A 21142-nucleotide genomic window follows, 5' to 3' on the forward strand; every position below is an offset into this window, starting at 1 on the left:
GTAAGCACAAGTTTCTTTTTTATCACATCTTTAAAATTATGTATGTACATATTTTTTTATTGGGTTTGTGTTTGCAGTTTGATTGCTGTAAAACTGAAAGCCGTTCTTTAATAAGTTTAGCCAATCAATATAAATGCACTAAAAGTATTCACACACTCCTTCACATTTTCCACACATTTTGTCACATTACAGCTACAAGCTGTAATATGTTGCATATGACAGACAAATATAAAGAGGCAGGGAAAAAAAAGTGCTCCCATGGTTACTTAAATTTACAAATACAAATCTGCTAGAGAACATTAGTGAACCACCAGCATCATAAAAATCCAGAATATAAAAAAAAATGTTACATTTAGCTTATGAAACAGCTCTTCAGTATTGTACAGCTTCAGACCTACCTAAGCAAAGCCCTGCACCAAAACTAGACTAGAAAACTGATGTTCACTGATTCTCTTCATCAAGTCGCCTGAGTTTTAATTATTTTTGCAGCACAGCTAAAAATGAGGAATAGAAACTTCATTCAAAGTATTAGTGCATGATAGATACATCTGATTATGAGAAGGTGACAAATAATAATTTTGATTTTTTTTTTTCCGCCATCTGTGAAATGGCTGAAAGTAGACTGTGGAATGTGGAGTTACTGAGCAAATTAAGATAGCATTAGATTATTATTATTCATAGGAAACAAATCTGCTTAGGGCAAAAAGTAAAACATTAAAATAAAAAGTGGAATAAACCGGTTCCATAATTACCAACATCCTATCCTAACACAGTTCTATAGTTTGGGGTTTTTTTCAGCATTTTTGACTTCACACAACTTCAGTGAAGTTCACAGATTTGTGGGGGGGGGGCAAATGTGCAAAACTAACAGTTGAATTACACTTGTTTTTATCTTCATTTTAACTAAACCACAGGTCCTCAACTACAAACATTGCACCGCAGGTCGATAGTTGTTACGTCCGCTGCACGTTGCTTGAAAGAGGGAAGAAAGAAAACAGCCACATTTCCAAACGCACCGCTCTGTTTTTTGTTTTCAAAAGTGAATTGAAACTTTCGAACCGTTCGCATTCGCAATTCTTTTTGAAATACTTCCCTTTTGCTCTGTCACCTCAACGTTGCAACAGATACCTGAGTCGGTATAAATATCAGCGCTCTGCTCACATTCAGACATCGAGGTCGAAGCAGCTCAACTTGGGTTTCTGAAGCTCCGGCCGGAAAACGACACTCTGAAAAAAAAAAAATGAAGGCGTTCACACTTGCCGTTGCCGTGGCCATCGTGGTGACAATCATTGGGGTTCAGGAGAGCTCTGCAGACCTAGTGATTGAGGTAAGGACTTCATCGACACTGATTTATAGTTTGTGTTACTGACGACGTTTGGTGTACATTAACAAAACTCTTTTACAGGGACCCGAACTGATGGATGGATTGACCGATGGCAGCCCAGCTCCTGCTGGTCAAGACATCCCAGAGGACTCCTGGAAGGTAAGCTGAATAAATTAACATCAGTCTGACTGTAGATATATAAACCCTACATATTTAGATGTCCAATATTCTGTTTTCACTTTTTGAAGTATGATTTATTTTTTCATTTGCACTTGAACATTTGAACATGTTGAAAATGACGTCTACCCTTCTAAATATTTTTTACAATTTGAATTTATTGGCCTTACAGCTGCAATTTTTGTGAGTTTCTCATCTGTAACGACACTAGTTGGGAGGTACGTTATCAAATAGGTGGTGGGATGTAGGGTTAGCGAGCAAATAAAGACAAACAAGCATGTCATATTTGAAATGGCATCGGATTTTAAATTGATTTATTCTTTTAAATGACATTTCTTTTATGTCCCTACACAGATGCCGTACAGCTCAGTCCACATGCGCCGCCCTCGCTGCCGTTTCTGCTGCCGCTGCTGCCCTCGCATGAGAGGCTGCGGCATCTGCTGCAGATTCTGAGAAGGCAGAAGAAAACTTCAACTACGTTAAAAAATAAAATCCCTACTTTACATTCGCTCATTTCGATGTAGTTGAATATTGCCTTACTTTTTAAAGGATGTGAGTGGATTTCATCTCTTCATCCATATTGCTTGTGGAAACATGCAGATGTGTCCTGCAAAGTATAATCGCTGCAGAAGGTGCTAATTTGAGCAGAGGTGTGATGGTTTTTTTTGCCGTAATAAATGTTACTCCTCGATACATTTCTTTGTGCTTCTTCATGTTTGGGTTTGCTGGCGGGTTGCTAAGTTGTTGCTAAGTAGCAAGAATAAAACCTCTTGAAAATCTAATTTTCTAGCAGATGTTGCAGCACAGCTTCAGGGTTTTAGTGGCTGTTTTTCAACATGACACATTCTTAAGTTGTTTGCAGAAGTCAGGAGAAGAAGACAAAAACACTATAAAGCAAAATATACCAAATCCAACAGTGCAAAGAGAATCAATGTCAAGAAATGGAGGAAAAAATGTTTCAACTTAAAACTACAACAACAAAAGAGCCGTCTTATGTTATCTTCCAAAACTACACAAAGAAATAAAAATAAATTAATCACCCAAATAGGGATGCACTATATTGGATCTTTGTTCGATATGTGATATGGCGATATACTAAAACTATCAGAAGGACATTGAGAACCAGCAGAGAAGATGGCGTTTATACAGGAAGTAAAGTCAACATTTAAAAGTGCTAAACAGATTCCAGCTGCAACAAAACGCGTAAGCCTGATAAGATGCTCTGTGTGGATGGGTCTAACTGTACAAACTGTTCAGCTCTAACTATTTGAGATTTCACAATATCTCCATTAAATTCAATTTTGAAAAGCACAAAATGACACAATCGCATCTTTGATTTTGCTGGCGTGGATTTAGACATTTTTAAAAGCAGCAAGATCTCACTTTGAAGAATTTTCATCCTTAATGAGTGAAGGTATAGCACCTATTTGTGACTGTATGAAAATGTGGAAGGACTGGAGTTTGTTTTCTAAACATGGAGAAAAAACCATAAAGAAAAGAAAATCTACAAAAGACGGGTAAATGATTCTTTCTCTGACAAATAGCATAATTATCAAGTTGCAGAACAGAATTCTTAATTTCTTCAGGAAAACAACCTGAATCCCAGGCCATCACATAGAACGCTGTGTGCTGATGATGGTAACATGTCTGTGTTTTGCAGCTCAGCGGCTGCATTGAAACACAAAGTGAAGCTGGGTTTCCTGCAGTTGCGCAATATTTCTCCTTTCTTTTTTTTTTTTTTTGGTGTTCCACCACTTTGATACAAGAAAATATATTTACCCCACAAGCAAAGTGTGTCTTCATTGTACCCGCTTGACACAAATAAAAGAAAGATGAATTATCAAAAGGGTTTTTAGGCTTATGATTTTTTTTATTTTCATTGGTTTTACAGCTCCTGCCGTAGTAGTTCTTCTTGTTGGGTCTATGTTCCCAGTTTGTAAGGGAGTTCCCTTTTCTAAATAGCTTATTTCTTTTAGTGTGTGTGTTTGTTTTGATTATTCTCATTTCTGTTTGTTTTTCTTTGCGTCTAGTTTTGTAGTTTATTTTTAAGATTCCACTGTTTTTATGTTTCTCTTCCTCACTCCTGTCAAGTTCTAGTGTTAGTAACTTGGTTTGCTTCCCTATTAATTACTCAGTGTTACTCATTTTATTGTTTTTGTCCTCATGTTTAGTTTCCTAGTGTTCTTGTATACCTGTATTCATTTTCTTAGATCGCTGTTTCTCCTATTGATTCCAGTTTCTGTTCAATGTCAGAGCTGTTCCTTATTTTATTGTTAGTTTACCAGGTTTACATGGTAAACAATCAATCCCATTGATAATAAATCACTTTAGCGAACACCTGCACACTGCCTCGGCAATTACGTTCATTTGTGTGTGTGTGCGTGTGCGTGCGTGTGTGTCGGTCTCACAAAACCCCTGAAGATTACATCATCAGCAGACTGTAGATCGGCACGCTGCGTCTCATGCAGAAGAATAAAAATTATGCAACATCTAGAAGAATGTTTTTATGAACTACTGAACATGTGAAGTGACTCACTTACTGTAAGCAGAGACTAAACGTACAAACTGTCTCTACAGTGGCTCAGATTTCCCAACATTTAGCAGATCCACTTCAGCCATGTAGAAGTAAGCCATAGAAATCACTCTTTATGCTAAGCCTATAAAACAATGAAGGAATATCATTCTGTTCTTTTAAACTCATTCAAAGCTGAAATGTAACATTCAAACTTTCTGCATCGCATATCGTTTTTCTCTCCCCTGCAGTTGGAAATGCTAAGCTGATCCCATAACGTGTTCCTGGTTGTGATGCAACAGCTGCTCTGGTGGGTATAAATACCAGCACCTTTCATACGTCCGATCATCAGGCAGGAGGAGTAAAGAGCTGATATCAAGCTCAAAGCAAATCCTTCAGATTTTAAGAACTTCACCCGATCAAGATGAAGACGTTCCCCCTCGCCGCCGTGGCCGTGACCCTCGTCGTCGCGTTCATCTGTGTTCAGGAGAGCGACGCTGCTCCAGCCGCAGACGTAAGAGCTTCATCTGAAAGTCAAATCGTCAAAATGTTACCATGTTGATTCTAAATGTGCTGAATAAACTGTTTACAGATCTATGATATTTTGGACGGGAACATTGGTATTGGCATATTCGAATCGGATCAAGTTGTGCCAGAGGTCTTAATAGATGTAAGGGTTAACTTTGAATGAATGAATGAATGAATGGGATGTTTATGATGGGATTTTTCTTAATTTGTGGCCCAAGGAAGGGAGATGTAGGGATGTTAATAAAACACTTTCCTCGTGTGTTTTACACACAGATACCGTTCGAGTCGGCCAGACTGCGTGGTCACCCACACTGCCGTTACTGCTGCGCCTGCTGCCCCAACAAGGTTGGCTGTGGAATCTGCTGCACGTTCTGAGGACGTCCTGCTGCCACTGTAGCAACATGAAGAAATAAAAAGCAACACAGCATACTTACTGCACAAGTTTTCAACCTGTTAGCACTTTTACAAGGTGTTCGTGGATTATGTGTGATTGTAACGCAAACTATTTTCTTTTACTTAATCTCTGTCTTAAACATGAGCTGATATTACAACTGTATCCGTCAACAAATGATATTATAACTGAGCAGAGATGTGTAGAAAAAAATGGGGTTGGGCAGAAATAGATATTAGTTCTGCTTAGTTAATTTGTATCATGGCTTGAATAATGTATGCTTTCACAATAAATGTTGTCACACTTCACTAATCTTCTGTGTGTGTCTCTAAAGGCAGTGAACCCGTTCTCGTTTGGAAACATTTTAGAATGTCAAGTTCTTTGAATTACAGAAATCAGAGACACACATTCAAGAATATTGATACTCAAAATAATGACTATTTCACCCCTAGCAGAAATTTGGGTAAATAAAGAATACTAGAACTAAAATAAATCATCAGTGAGGATTAATCAGTTCAAAAATACTTTATTATTTTATGTCAGATACTTCATTTATCCAAGTATTTTTAAAGAATCAACGTTAATGGTGATGGGCAGAAAGGATCTTTGGTAGCAGTCAGTGTTCCAACGAATCTGAAGAGGCCTCTGCCTGAAGACTTGCTCAAAACAAAATTGTTAGGATTTATGAAGCAAAATTATTATTAAAGGTATAACAAAAATACTAAATTCACTTCTTGCTTATGTGGCTCTACTTTCCTCTTATTTTGCTTACAACACTTTAGGATTTCTGTATTTCCTTTTTAAATTAAATTAAAAATAAAAGGCAGACATTAATTAGTAATTTTTGTAAAGCAAAATTTAGGGACACTACATAATAGTTAAAAGAGAACGAGACAGTTGTGTCCTCCACACGTTAGGTAAACATACCTCATCAGTGACAGTATTTACGGTGAGGTTGTTTTTTTATTATTTCTTTTTCCTTGTTGGAATTGTGATTTTATATATATGATAAATAGCAAATAATATATTTAATTATTGTTTAATAAATATATTAAACACCAAACTGTCACTTTGTTGCTTCCAAACATTCTCGCTTCATCTTTTCTTCCTTCAATGTCCAACAAGAGGATGGATTTTCATACATATTACACACATCAATATTTGCTAAATTTGGTTAAATATTCAGAAATCATGGTAACATGTCTGTGTTTTGCAGCTCAGCGGCTGCATTGAAACACAAAGTGAAGCTGGGTTTCCTGCAGTTGCGCAATATTTCTCCTTTCTTTTTTTTTTTTTTTTTTGGTGTTCCACCACTTTGATACAAGAAAATATATTTACCCCACAAGCAAAGTGTGTCTTCATTGTACCCGCTTGACACAAATAAAAGAAAGATGAATTATCAAAAGGGTTTTTAGGCTTATGATTTTTTTTATTTTCATTGGTTTTACAGCTCCTGCCGTAGTAGTTCTTCTTGTTGGGTCTATGTTCCCAGTTTGTAAGGGAGTTCCCTTTTCTAAATAGCTTATTTCTTTTAGTGTGTGTGTTTGTTTTGATTATTCTCATTTCTGTTTGTTTTTCTTTGCGTCTAGTTTTGTAGTTTATTTTTAAGATTCCACTGTTTTTATGTTTCTCTTCCTCACTCCTGTCAAGTTCTAGTGTTAGTAACTTGGTTTGCTTCCCTATTAATTACTCAGTGTTACTCATTTTATTGTTTTTGTCCTCATGTTTAGTTTCCTAGTGTTCTTGTATACCTGTATTCATTTTCTTAGATCGCTGTTTCTCCTATTGATTCCAGTTTCTGTTCAATGTCAGAGCTGTTCCTTATTTTATTGTTAGTTTACCAGGTTTACATGGTAAACAATCAATCCCATTGATAATAAATCACTTTAGCGAACACCTGCACACTGCCTCTGCAATTACGTTCATTTGTGTGTGTGTGCGTGCGTGTGTGTGTGCGTGCGTGTGTGTCGGTCTCACAAAACCCCTGAAGATTACATCATCAGCAGACTGTAGATCGGCACGCTGCGTCTCATGCAGAAGAATAAAAATTATGCAACATCTAGAAGAATGTTTTTGTGAACTACTCAACATGTGAAGTGACTCACTTACTGTAAGCAGAGACTAAACGTACAAACTGTCTCTACAGTGGCTCAGATTTCCCAACATTTAGCAGATCCACTTCAGCCATGTAGAAGTAAGCCATAGAAATCACTCTTTATGCTAAGCCTATAAAACAATGAAGGAATATCATTCTGTTCTTTTAAACTCATTCAAAGCTGAAATGTAACATTCAAACTTTCTGCATCGCATATCGTTTTTCTCTCCCCTGCAGTTGGAAATGCTAAGCTGATCCCATAACGTGTTCCTGGTTGTGATGCAACAGCTGCTCTGGTGGGTATAAATACCAGCACCTTTCATACGTCCGATCATCAGGCAGGAGGAGTAAAGAGCTGATATCAAGCTCAAAGCAAATCCTTCAGATTTTAAGAACTTCACCCGATCAAGATGAAGACGTTCCCCCTCGCCGCCGTGGCCGTGACCCTCGTCGTCGCGTTCATCTGTGTTCAGGAGAGCGACGCTGCTCCAGCCGCAGACGTAAGAGCTTCATCTGAAAGTCAAACCGTCAAAATGTTACCATGTTGATTCTAAATGTGCTGAATAAACTGTTTACAGATCTATGATATTTTGGACGGGAGACTTGGTATTGGCATATTCGAATCGGATGAAGATGTGGCAGAGATCTCATTACTTGTAAGGGTTAACTTTGAATGAATGAATGAATGAATGAATGAATGAATGAATGAATGAATGAATGAATGAATGAATGAATGAATGAATGAATGGGATGTTTATGATGGGATTTTTCTTAATTTGTGGCCCAAGGAAGGGAGATGTAGGGATGTTAATAAAACACTTTCCTCGTGTGTTTTACACACAGATGCTTTTAGAGTCGGCCAGACTGCGTGGTCACCCACACTGCCGTTACTGCTGCGGCTGCTGCCCCAACATGGTTGGCTGTGGAACCTGCTGCACATGAAGAAATAAAAAGCAACATGAAGAAATAAAAAGCAACACAGCATACTTACTGCACAAGTTTTCAACCTGTTAGCACTTTTACAAGGTGTTCGTGGATTATGAGTGATTGTAACGCAAACTATTTTCTTTTACTTAATCTCTGTCTTAAACATGAGCTGATATTACAACTGTATCCGTCAACAAATGATATTATAACTGAGCAGAGATGTGTAGAAAAAAATGGGGTTGGGCAGAAATAGATATTAGTTCTGCTTAGTTAATTTGTATCATGGCTTGAATAATGTATGCTTTCACAATAAATGTTGTCACACTTCACTAATCTTCTGTGTGTGTCTCTAAAGGCAGTGAACCCGTTCTCGTCTGGAAACATTTTAGAATGTCAAGTTCTTTGAATTACAGAAATCAGAGACACACATTCAAGAATATTGATACTCAAAATAATGACTATTTCACCCTTAGCAGAAATTTGGGTAAATAAAGAATACTAGAACTAAAATAAATCATCAGTGAGGATTAATCAGTTCAAAAATACTTTATTATTTTATGTCAGATACTTCATTTATCCAAGTATTTTTAAAGAATCAACGTTAATGGTGATGGGCAGAAAGGATCTTTGGTAGCAGTCAGTGTTCCAACAAATCTGAAGAGGCCTCTGCCTGATGACTTGCTCAAAACAAAATTGTTAGGATTTATGAAGCAAAATTATTATTAAAGGTATAACAAAAATACTAAATTCACTTCTTGCTTATGTGGCTCTACTTTCCTCTTATTTTGCTTACAACACTTTAGGATTTCTGTATTTCCTTTTTAAATTAAATTTTAAAAAAAAGGCAGACATTAATTAGTAATTTTTGTAAAGCAAAATTTAGGGACACTACATCATAGTTAAAAGAGAACGAGACAGTTGTGTCCTCCACACGTTAGGTAAACATACCTCATCAGTGACAGTATTTACGGTGAGGTTGTTTTTTTATTATTTCTTTTTCCTTGTTGGAATTGTGATTTTATATATATGATAAATAGCAAATAATATATTTAATTATTGTTTAATAAATATATTAAACACCAAACTGTCACTTTGTTGCTTCCAAACATTCTCGCTTCATCTTTTCTTCCTTCAATGTCCAACAAGAGGATGGATTTTCATACATATTACACACATCAATATTTGCTAAATTTGGTTAAATATTCATCATGTAGCCTAAAGGCTTTGATTCATATTTGGGGTTTCTCAGTCTGCACTTGAAAGAGCACCACAATATTATCAGAACATTGTGGACTAATTTCACACCGGCCACAGAGAAACCTGTCCAATCACAAATATTTTGAAGCCGTCAGTCATCGTCAGAAACAGACACGCCGACTCCCTCCCAGCGCGCCCTGCGGCTAAGCGCACAGACTGTTCTCCGTCGGATTAGAACGTTCTCGGTCGCACACTTTCATCCTCCAAAACAACAACCACAATGAACAAAATAAAACTTCTGGACTGGAGTGGGTCGGATTTATTGTCTCATTTTCAAAGATAAAACAAATCACAGACGTTTTATTTTCTTGTTTCCCCTTTCTGAAGAAATGCGTAAAAAAAAAAAACTCGTTTACAGGTAAGAACATCCAGAAAACATTTTTCTGCCCTCCACCCTGTTCCTCTCATTGGACACTGGAGGGAAAAAACCCCAAAGCTGCTGCAGTAAATACTGTCAGCGGTTATGCAACAGCTGCCTAAGTACAAATACCAGCTGATTTCTCACATTCAATCAACAGACTGACATAAAGGCCAGAGTGAATCTGTTAGATTCAAATGTACAAATACTCACAAGTAGCAAATATGTATGCAGTTTGTGTCTGTAAATCTGTTTGTTAATCTGGTTAAAAGATAATTAAAATGTTTATGTCGTTTTAGTTTAACTTTACTGATCTCCCCATCAACCTATGAATTAAAATCGTGAGCTTTTAAGGTTCCCGCAGCGTCAAAGGCTCTCTAGTGACGAGTCAAAATCTCGGCCCACACAACATGTCAGCTTCTCTTGCTCACAGGATTTCCCTGGAAGTGGTCGATCTGTTGTCCACATGTAGCGGCTTTGTAGAAACAATGTTTAAGCAGAAAAACAATACATTTTGTCCTCGAAGCAAAGCTTTTATCATTAAGCATCAAAGTGTAGCTACAATGTAGCTTTTAACCCAGAAAAGGATTTAGAACAAAGTTAGAATAGTGGAGTACTCACTTTAACCCAGAAAAGGAATTAGATCAGTCACTCTTTAGCTTATTTTATTAGAAACTGTAGAGTTCTCACAGTTTAGAAATGGAATTAGATACTTAGCAACCCTGAACAGGAGCACCTAGTTTACATACGTTAGAACATGAAATTAGTTTTCTTTCCTCTTTTTTCTTTCGTTTGGTTTGTATTTCCTTTTAACTCATGCAAAGCACTTTGAATTGCCTTGTTGCTGAAAATGTGCTATATAAATAAAATTACCTTACTTTACCTTACAGCTCATACTGGTTTTTTTGTCATAATGGCGTATGTGAGGAGAGAGATTGTAGCATCTATTTTATGAAGTTTACATCAAATAGACATATTCACAGAATCTGTAGTTTTTCTTGTTCTGCACCTTTTTGAACCATAAGACATTTATCTCTGCTACACAGAACTAAAAGAAAAAATGTATTTTTATTTGGTGCATGTAAACATCTGGTTTCAGCTGTACGTAAAAAAAAAAGAAGAAAAAAACACTTTACACCCCAGTGCTTGTTAGAAACGACTTCCTGCCATATCTGTGCATTTATGTGCACAGATCTTATATAAGCTTCTTGAGAAGAAAATAGACATTTGTTATCACTCGTTTTTTTTTTTTGGGGGGGTGGGGGGGTTTCAATTCGACAAAAAGACATCTTTGTACAGCTCACGCTACATTGTCAGGTAAACATTTTAAAAGTGCTGAACTTACTTTTGAACTGAGACAAAATTACACACCTGACTTGGCTTCTGTGTTCTGTGTGACAGAGTTTCTCAGCGGGTCAGGATGTTCAGGATTTTTCAATTTCTGACTTTTCTCTCCTTTCCGATCAAAGGAAAATGAGAAACTGAAACGTTTGTGGAGGAAAGCCATGGTTTATTTTAAGTAGATGGACACTAATAAGCATATTATTAGTGCAAATTAAGCTGCTGGTTTGTTGCTTTGGGAAACGCGTATTGTTTTAAACTGGAAAAATGGCAAAAACTGACAGATTTCACAAACTAAATCTACAAATATTTTTGAAATATCCCATTTCCATCCCAAATATCCGACTGTGGGGAATTCCTTGGTGACGAGGCAACAGCTGCATCCTTGTGAATATAAATAGGAGCACTTTCCTCACACTCCATAATCAGAGAGAATTCAAGGATTGATATCAATATCAGAAGCAAATCTATTAGATCTAGATCTGTCCAGCTCTCTGTAACATGAAGACGTTTGCCGTTGCGGTCACCGTTTCCCTCCTGCTCACTTTCCTCTGTGTTCAGGAGAATTCTGCTGTTCCTGCCGACGAGCTGAGAGCTTCATCTAAAAATACATTCATCCTTTTATTCACCCTCATGCGGATATTAAAATGAAGCGTCTTGACAGGGCCTCGAGGTGCCGACTGATGACGGCTCACGCACCGCAGATCAAGAGACGCCGGAGGAATCCTGGAATGTAAGCTGGCTGACTCGATGAGATACTCCAAAATAAAAGCATGTCAGATTTGGAAATGACAGGGAACAGCATTACAGTAAGAAGGCAGATGAATGAACACCTTCCTCCGGTTCCCCCTCAGTGCGACTCGGCCCACATGCGTCACCGCAGACGCCGCCGTCCCTGCCGTTTCTGCTGCGACTGCTGCCCCAACGAGAGTGGCTGTGGCACCTGCTGCAAGTTCTGAGGAGTCCGGCATCAGCCCTCATATAACTTAACCTCACCACAAAAACAAACTTTTTTGGGGTCGGTGTGGTTTCTGTAAAAGTGCCTCACGATGAAATGTGTTGTAAATTGATGCTACGTAAATAAACTGAACTGAACACGTTTTTATTCAACACTTTGAGGGTTCTTAACAGTTCTGTTTCAAGTATGATGATACATTTCTTTATATTTTTGTCCAAATTCTTTGTTAAATATGAAAAGATTCAGTGATCGACTAGAGCAAATGAACTTCCTTCTCAACAATCTTACATGATGAGGGAAAATCTGGACAATTATTATGTTTATAAGCAGAGATGTGTTTAAAAAAACAAAGTGGTTATGACATGTATAACATATCGTGCATTAGCCTATATGCATACAGATTTTACACACACAGGCTCATTTTGTCCTGAATTCCTTATGGAATCTGATCTATTTGTGTACTGCATGTGCATGAAAGCTTAGTGGGAAAACATTTTGAGACATAATGAAAGTCATGACTCTAAACTAGAAGCTGAAATAAAAATGTAGCTATTCTTCATGTGGTGTGTGAGCAGCTACAAGCTGACTTCAAAACTGTAACATTCAAATAAGCTACAATCTATTCGATTGTATGAATAGCGTAGAAGTTTGATACAATTTTCACAGTTACAGTGCGGTAAATGTAAGGCACAGGTATGGGAACGGGAATGCTTGCCTTCAAGTTTGTCCAAATTACATTAGTTTTGGAAAAGTCCTAGATTTACCAAAGACTAAAAATCAATCGCTGCCTGCAGTTACAGTTACACCGACTTCAATGTTTTTGTGGATTTTTACCTTTTGAACATTTGTGCATAAATATCTAACCTTGAACAAAAGGGATCTAGCTGTACTAGAACTGGACTTTGGTCCTGATAAGAATCACTGGTGTCCAGAAGGTTATCAACGAAGCAAGAAAGAGAATAGCTAAACAAGTGTATACACACACACGCACGTGCGCACACACACACACGCACCCCCCCCCCCACACACACACACACACACACACACATATATATCCTTGTGCTTTTATGCAAAATGAGAACTTTGTATTGGCTTCCACTCATGTTAGTAACTGTATTTATGCCTCATTCAGAAATGTTCCCCTGTCCGCTTTTCATGTGGCCCTCAACACTCCAAATTACATCATTAAGTCCCTCCAGTTTTTCACAAGTCCTCAAAATTCACACAAAATCCCCACATTTTTCTCAAAATTGGTCAAAAACGTTGGATTGCCTCAGCATTACTTGATGTCAAGTTATAGTATATGATCGAAACAGCGAGTAATAAAAAGACATACATTAGATTTTGATTACAAAAAGCCACAAAAATAATCACAAAATCCTGGAAGGACAGCCATTTATACATATTTTAACAGTTCAACAGGTTTTACCAATACATTCTGGCATAACTGGACCTTAAAGAACATTCAGATTTTTGATGTCGCCCAAAATAAAACTGAGTTTGCTCTAAAGATAACCAGTAGAGCGCAGTAGCACTGCAAAAAAAGTGGGAAAAGGTCCTCGCTTTCCAAAAATTACCTGTTTTAACTAAATACTGTGAAAGTGGTCATCTATATGTAACACACACCGATTAATATCATGATTGTGACCCTTTCAGTGCATCATGAGCTCTGATTTCAAAAATCTTCTGCAAATAACTACACAGAGGAGGAGGAGTTAAAGAGAAACCAGGTAAGTACAGAAAGATAAGCGAAGACCATCAGAGATTTTGTAAGAACAACTGTGGAAAAATACAGCAAACCTTTCACACCGAGCAAAATGCTAAAACACTTCTGGTCTTTCTACTGATAACCTTTGGAGGTGCTCCGGTTTCTAAAATGCAATCCCGGGTGTTTTTTTCTTTTTTCATACTTGATGAAGACATTACTACCATTTTTTTCGTTGGTCAGCTCAAGGTAAATCTCCATTTCTAAAGTTGGAACAAAGCTGCAGCCTGCAGACAGAAAGCCACTGAGTCAATGTCTGGTTGGTTTGTTGATGGTACAAAGTTCAGAGGTGGCATCGGGTCACTACACTGAACCGAACGACCACAAGAGTTTTGCTTGTTGCATAAGATCAGAAATGTCATCTGTGAGTTACAGAAAGTGCTTCACCTAACATACTGATAATACTGATTTCTGCATTTACTTACAGCATATTGCTTTTCTAACAAGCTTAATTCCACACTGAGGATGAAAACAATTTATGTATCAGATCTTAAAACGTGGCACATCGTGTTGCTACTGGTTTCATGTTCCCAGCGTCCTCCTCAAAGCAAACCGCGTACTGTGGATCCTCACTCAGTCAGCTGGCTGCTGCGCAAACTGAATAATGGTGCACAGAGTCAAAATTGAACATAGCCACTCTTAAGAATCAAATCCATTTTGAAGTAAATCAAAGCTTTAGAAAAGTGTTTTTGTCCTGCCTTCTTCTGGGCAATATAACAATAAAAAAAAATTACATTTTTAAGAATATACTTTCTTGGTGTTCTTCAGATACCCAATGCACAGCATCCTGGGAAATGTCCTGCTCTTGTTTATAATGAAAACAGCGACAGGACTTTCCAGCCACTACGGCTGGCATGATACACACTCCTCATTCAAACTGCCGTTCCAGTTGTGCTGCAACGTTTCCCCCAACTGAGTATAAATACGGCGACTCTACCGGCAAATCAAAGCGACGAGAAGCAAAACCAAAAACAGTCCAAACAGTCTGACTGTTTAGATGACAGTTAATAGGTAACCTGCTCAGAGAATGAGGACCTTTGGTGTCGTACTCTCTGTGACTCTACTCGCCTTCGTTTGCTTTCAGAGGATCTCTGCCCTGCCATTTATGACAGTAAGAGCCAAGAATAATAACGCATTTTGCACATTTCTATGTTTCCTTTGTTATATTTTTCTGTCTTTTTTTCCCCAGAGTAATTTTATGCTCTTAAGCGTGCTTCACAATGAGCAGCCGGAGGAGTTGAGTGACACTAGCGAATCACAAGAGTCAACAGAAATGTGGATGGTACGTCTAGCTGTTTGGGTGTAAGAGAACGAGACAAGATGGAGATTTTAAGAAAACGTTTGGGAAAGAACTAAGATCCACGCTGCAGTACTCCAGAAATTTGTTAAACCGATAGTCTTTTTCTCTCGTTATTTTTTTTATTTCCCCAAAAGTCAGCATCTACACTGTATGTATCATCCAAAACACTGAAATAGCCATGATGCACCAGCAGGTGGCGATGACAGTGATATTAATGACATTAAAAGACAACAAGCCCTGTTTAAATTCTCCATTCATTTGTTTAAAATCTAAAGGAAAAAGAAAGAACACATTGTTGCCCATTAACTCTCACACACTATAAAGAATTATTTCTCCAAGTATTTTTGGTCTAGTTTCTGGTGCAAATTTCTTAGTACACTTGAAATAAAACAAAACTGACTCAGAAGTTCAGCAAGAAACAGAGGCTCGTTTTAAGTCAGTAAATCCTTAATATTGATGAAAAAGTACTAGTTCCAGCGGCAGATAATGTCACTTATAAGATATTTTCCCCTTGCTATGAGTGAAAAAAATCTGCCAATGGAACAAGTACTTTTTCGTCATTATTAAGGAACTACTGACTCAAAACAAGCTTCTCTTTCTTGCTGAAAAGCTAGTTTTGTCTTATTTCAAGTGTACTAGGATATTTACACAAGACCAAAAATACTTGGTAAGATTTAGTGTTGCTGCCGTGTAGAGAAAGTTGCTGAATAATAAAGCCTCATACTGATGAAAAATCTATCATTTAATTATTGTGAGATCTCCTGACCTGACGGCTCGTTACACCCCAAACTCTGTTCTTCGTAGACGTCGCGTTACGTGTTGTGCTGCGTGCAAGGATCCGCCATTTGCAAATACCTGGACTCGTCTTCCTTGTCTTTTCACGCAGATGCCGTACGACATGAGGGAAAACAATTACCCTGGCCCCGTCAGATGCCGGTTCTGCTGCGGCTGCTGCCTGGCTGATGTCTGTGGCTTGTGCTGCGACTGAAATTCCGCTGCGTTCAGAATTTTAGCTGCTGCCACTGATATTTATTCCTGTTGTCTTCAATTAAACACGCGACGTCACCGAATGCGTTCGTAGGTTCAGACGCCACATCATTTTTTCCGCTTGCTGACGAGCGCGGAGAAAGAAATTGCTGTGGAAAACAAAACAAAAAATAAAATAAATAAAAGGCTAAACTCACTATACGTTGTGTGCTTCTTTGTTAATCATTTGCCTGAAATGTCTAAACTTTCACGAGCAGATTTGAGCGCGGAAGGCCTCAGAACTTTCAGCACAGTCGCACGATTTCCATCGCTGGTGCTGTTTAGGAGATAATATCCTGTGTTGGCGTCCAACAAACAATACTTCCAGCAAAAATATTATCTTCCAAGGGAGTTGTGCTGTCCAAGTGCAAACCAAGCTCGGCTTCGTGGCGGTTCACTTATTATCCAGCAGAGAACAGGGAGGTATGGCGAGCTGCCACGGCGGTGTGGATATTATTGTGTTGCTTTCAGCTTGGCTTGATCGCGCCTCACAGCTCTAACAACCACAGAGGTCAAATAAACAGCCTGGTGTTAAATTTGCACAAAAAAAATAAAAAGAAATGATTAGAGAACACACAGACTCGGACAAGCCGTGTGACAGAGTGATGAATGGTGAGACTCCGTACTGAGAGGTCAACACGTTTTAAAGTGACAGGCGAAACAATAGCCAACCTTTGGTTGCTGGTTAAGCTTGTGTGTTTTTTTTTTTTACTTTAATTGCCCCTGCGCTCGCAGTAGTGCACATGCATGCAAAAACACGCATTTGCTCGCATCCACACACGTGCACAGACTGGTTGTCTGGAGCCGAGCGAGGCTTTCTGATCTGATCCCACCCTCATGCCGGGCCTCGCAGGGGAGCGGCGTGGCGTGCCAGGCCTGCCTCGCGTCCAGACGGATGCCCGTTGCACACACTCCACGTTCCCCCCTTTACCAGCAAGCGCCTGCTGCCAAACCACACAAGGAGATAGTAAATGAATGCAGAGGGTTCTTAGCCGGCTTCCTCTCTCTCCCTCACACACACACACACACACACAGGCCGTGCGGTTTAGTCTTCTCATTCATACCCACATACACGCGGAGGAGATGCAGAGCAGAGCAGGCAGCAATTAGGGGCCTGTTCATCAGCGCACTGCACTACAGTAGCTCCATAAATCCTCCCGCTGGTGTTTTAAGGAACAAACTAAAATACCTTTGTGGTAAACAGGAATTTTACAGAGGCAGAAGGGCCAACAAGTAGAAGAAAAAGAAAAAAAAGAGGAAAAAACAACTGGGTGTTTTTAAGGAAAACCTCCGAGGAGATGAAGTGCGATGATGGCCTGCGTCCGTCTGGGTGTGTGTTCTTCCTCTCCAGTTGGAAAGTTGGTAACTGGAGGAGGATGTCACAGGAGCAAATCCCAAATTTTTCTTTTTTTTTGTTTGAACTGATTGGGTATTATTTTAATATATTAAAAATATATTTTTTTTCTATGCAAGAAGCACATTTTCCCAAATGTCACTTGCTTAGACAGATTAAGCTAATATGCTTGTAGTGGTAGACTGAATTCTCACAACAACAAAAAAATAAATAAAAATTGAGGAATTGGATATGTAATAGTACCTAAAGGTTTGTAAATCTTTCTTTATATATAAATAAATTGAAGGTTCTCAGAGTCAGGAAAGTAGGTAATGAGAGAGGGAAGACATGCTGCAAGGGTCAACAGGCTGGGAATTGAACCTGTGACCTCCACATTGACGACTAAGGCCTCGTTATGCGTGTTGTGCTTAACCCCTGGGCCACCACAGCACCCCAAAATGATTAACTATTTGACCGATTAGCAACATTACTTAAATTACTTTGTTTAATTTTGCCATTTGCAAATGAAAAACAACAGTTTGTTTCTATTTATTCTAAATAAGGTCAAAAATCTTATTTTTGACCTTATTAAATGTATTGACCTTCAGTCAAATACATTTTGACTGAATGTATTTTGACATTCAGTCAAAATGCGATGCTACAAACTTGTCTAATCTGGTTTTACATAGATGTAAGTTTACCCCATAAAACAGCGGGCAGCAGGAGGGTCAGGTGCACCGGAGGTCCACTGCTTCTCTAATTTACCGAATGACGCTTTATGACAACAGTCATAAATATTCATGAAGGCTTATTCATGTTCATGACAGGAGTTATGTCATGTTTATGACAGTGTCATGTCAGTCTTATTCACTCCCCTTCAAATAAAGTGTTACCAAATTCTGTTTCAGTTAGAAAATAAAAGGCGACTTAAACACCAACAGATCATCAGTACAGCAGGTGTTTAATGAGCTAATAGCTGCAGTAGCTAATCTACCACATTGATCACTTATTAATAATCGCAAAATAAACATCAAGCCATGAAAACATAACACTGCAATAGACTGGATATTCAGTTTTTTTGTGAGGATATTATTATTACTACTATTATTATTATTAAAAAACAATAGCAATAATAATATTAAATTATAATAACTTTGTTCTTATATTATTAGTACTATCATCAATATAAATAATAATAATGTTATCATCATAATTTACAATAATTATGATTGATATAATAATCTTCGACTTCAGCCGGGCCGATCCGATGCTTTTCCACAACCCACGGATGTTACAATTAAATGTGCTGTGCGGAGGAAGATGATGTCTATGATGCATGAGCGGCTTCCTCTGAGTTCCTCGGAGATACTTAGGTACAACACCCCTCTGCAGTGACTGCACTCCCTCCTCCTCACCTTGCCTTGAGGGGGCAAAATAAGGCCTGGCTTCTCATTACGAAGATAACGACTGTTTTTACATGTGGATATGTATGGACGTATGTTTCTCCAACAGACCCTCCACATGGAGGCAAAGGTTGCACGGGAGGCATGCTGCTGCATAATCCAGCCTCGAATGAAGGCCTGGTTGGGGGGGATAAACATTCCTGCACTATGAAGCCCTCCTTTTACCCCCTACTGTATTCATACCCACTTAAAATCTACTTACAGGCAATGCAACATTTGGCTCAAGTGAATTGGCCCCCCTGCAACCGACACCGCACCACTACACAGCAACAATATCCTGACTCGTAGCAGCCACAAGTGTCAACCATGGCTCGCATACAATCCTTCTGGGCCCTTATTGAGCACATAATATCCAATTCGACCAGCCTTAATATACTTTAATAAGACCTGCTTTTGATTAATTCTCCCCTGAAACCGGTAGTAGCACAGCTACCAGGCAGTGGGCACATATAAAAACAGAATGAATGGAGCGGGGCTGCCAGAGAGTCAGGAGAGGGAAACAGGAATCCTTGTGGATTTGTCCTCACTAGCTGGCACTGCGGGCCAATATAACGGCCGCGCGTATGGCTCTCAGAGCAGCAGTAAGAGGAAATATTTGCCCGTTTCCGTAATGTGTTCAAGGTAGGCAGTGTGATTCGGTTCATGTGCGTCGTAAAGCCCCCCGTTCGTATCACATCCTGAGTGGAAGAACCGAGTTAGCCCTGCGTTGTATTCCCCCTCAAGCAAACAGGGACAATGGCCTTGTGTTGTGTTTGGATCCCAGAGCGGAAGGAAAAAACCAGGTATTCCGGTGGAACGTGGAGTAAAATAAGCTCTGAAAAAAAAAAGTTCAAACTGCGCCCCTAGGAGACGTCGCAGTCGCACAAGGCCGGTATAGAAGGAGCCGTCTGTTCCGAGGTTTGACAGTAACAAAAATAGAATAAAATGGCAAAAAAAAAATTAAAGAATTTCCACAACCCACCTCTGCACCTGTTCAAATGGATCCCAACTGGATTGTATACACTGACTCATTACGGATCTTTCATTATTCCCCCAGTTCTCGTTCCGGATTTACAACAAATATAATTGTGCACATGCACTTCATATGTGTCAAAAAGCCGTCTGCCGGCATTAACGTGCAAAGTGTCCGAAATCTGCATACTCTGTCCCGCAGGTGTGTCTTTGGGAGGTGCCCGGGCTGCATGCATCAAATTAGCAACTTAACAGATTTAGCAGCTCGCCGCTTGCCCGGCTATTAATCTTTTTACAATTTCCTTTTTCGAATAGTTCTGCAGCAACGCAAATAACTGTCACATGCAATCAAAGTTTATTGAAAGCCGTGTTTGTTTAAGGGATTAAGCTTGTTACATAGCAACTCCAAATGCAACTCCCAAATCCTGCACTGGCAGATGGATCGCATACTTGCAATTAGGAACAACTCTGGCAATAACAGCCACTCATTATTGCCACCATTTAGCAAGGTTGTACACACCATGATTTCTAACATATGGCAAAGCAGTTGGAAATGTTAAGATCCGCAACTCCGCTGACACCACTTCTTGTAGCTGTCATGGCAAATGCGATGCCTGAGCCATATAAAAAGTTATTGATTCCACATTTCCATCAACTCTAAGGGCAAGTGATGGCTTATTATACAGTTATTAAAAAATAACATTATTACAATAATTTTTATCCACGGCAATCGGGGCCTTGCCCAGCCCAGTGTCATAAGTTCCATTTCTGTCGCTCTGCGTCGGAACCTATGTGTCATAAGTCCCACATATGCGCGCCGTTTTGAGGGCCGCTGTACGCAGCCATACAGAAGTATTCCTTCAACTTGTTAACTTTTATGTCATGTTAAAGCCACAAATTTCAGTGTGTTTTATTGGATGTTTCATGTGGCAGACTAACACAAAAGTAGTACATAAACGGGAACTGGGAGGGAAGGTTTTCTATCTCTCTGTATCCGACTCTTCCTGACTCCAATCTAGAATCAGCCTTTGTGCTGACGCTTGGACTCCAACTCCCTCCGAGGGATCGTCTCTACCGGCGTTCCACATCCAGAGACGGAAAGTTTTACCAATCCTTCTTTTCCAGATAGCTCCAGTTTGAACGATGAGCATCAGTGACCACCAGCTTTGCCACAGATACTCAGTTTGGTGTTTGGTTTGATCCCCATTACTCCATTCTAGCTCTGGTCATCTTTCTAGATGATAATCCTGCGCCCCAGTCTGAAATCTATTGCTTCCTCCAATCGATTTTCTTCCTCTATTGCCCAATTTTGAACTTCTCATCAACTTTGAGCAGCAAAAGTAACATGTTGTTTTTGCTGGTACATTGTTAGCCGCCTTTCCCATGTTTCCTTTGGTCAGTTATGTGGCTTTCAGGAAGCTACATGGGATGTCTTA

At 39.1% G+C, this 21142-nt stretch overlaps 1 protein-coding gene and 1 pseudogene across 2 annotated transcripts; both read left to right on the forward strand.

Moving 5' to 3' along the window:
- Window positions 1-1154: 1154 nt before the first annotated feature.
- On the forward strand, window positions 1155-5240 carry LOC103478259 (hepcidin-like). Of its 2 annotated transcripts, XM_008431950.3 has the most exons (4): window positions 1155-1327; window positions 1406-1483; window positions 1856-4527; window positions 4815-5240. In XM_008431950.3, the coding sequence occupies exons 1-3, from the start codon at window positions 1241-1243 to the stop codon at window positions 1952-1954; spliced, it is 264 nt and encodes an 87-aa protein (XP_008430172.1). In that variant the 5' UTR covers window positions 1155-1240; the 3' UTR covers window positions 1955-4527; window positions 4815-5240. The 2 variants fall into 2 exon arrangements, with proteins under 2 accessions (XP_008430172.1, XP_081453377.1); XM_081597251.1 differs by lacking the exons at window positions 1155-1327; window positions 1406-1483 and adding an exon at window positions 4606-4683 and having other exon boundaries at window positions 4162-4527.
- Window positions 5241-11072: 5832 nt separating this feature from the next.
- Window positions 11073-12267, forward strand: LOC145547620 (hepcidin pseudogene; annotated as a pseudogene).
- The last annotated feature ends 8875 nt before the right edge of the window (window positions 12268-21142 follow it).

This window comes from Poecilia reticulata, chromosome 16 (assembly GCF_904066995.2).
Source record: "Poecilia reticulata chromosome 16, P_reticulata-male-v2, whole genome shotgun sequence".
NCBI classification, from domain to species: domain Eukaryota; kingdom Metazoa; phylum Chordata; class Actinopteri; order Cyprinodontiformes; family Poeciliidae; genus Poecilia; species Poecilia reticulata.

Coding starts and splice junctions, on each gene's coding strand:
- LOC103478259 (XM_081597251.1), top strand. CDS start 4,438: ATGAAGACGTTCCCCCTCGCCGCCGTGGCCGTGACCCTCGTCGTCGCG. Junction 4,528..4,605: donor ACGCTGCTCCAGCCGCAGAC/GTAAGAGCTTCA, acceptor AACTGTTTACAG/ATCTATGATATTTTGGACGG. Junction 4,684..4,814: donor TGCCAGAGGTCTTAATAGAT/GTAAGGGTTAAC, acceptor TTTTACACACAG/ATACCGTTCGAGTCGGCCAG.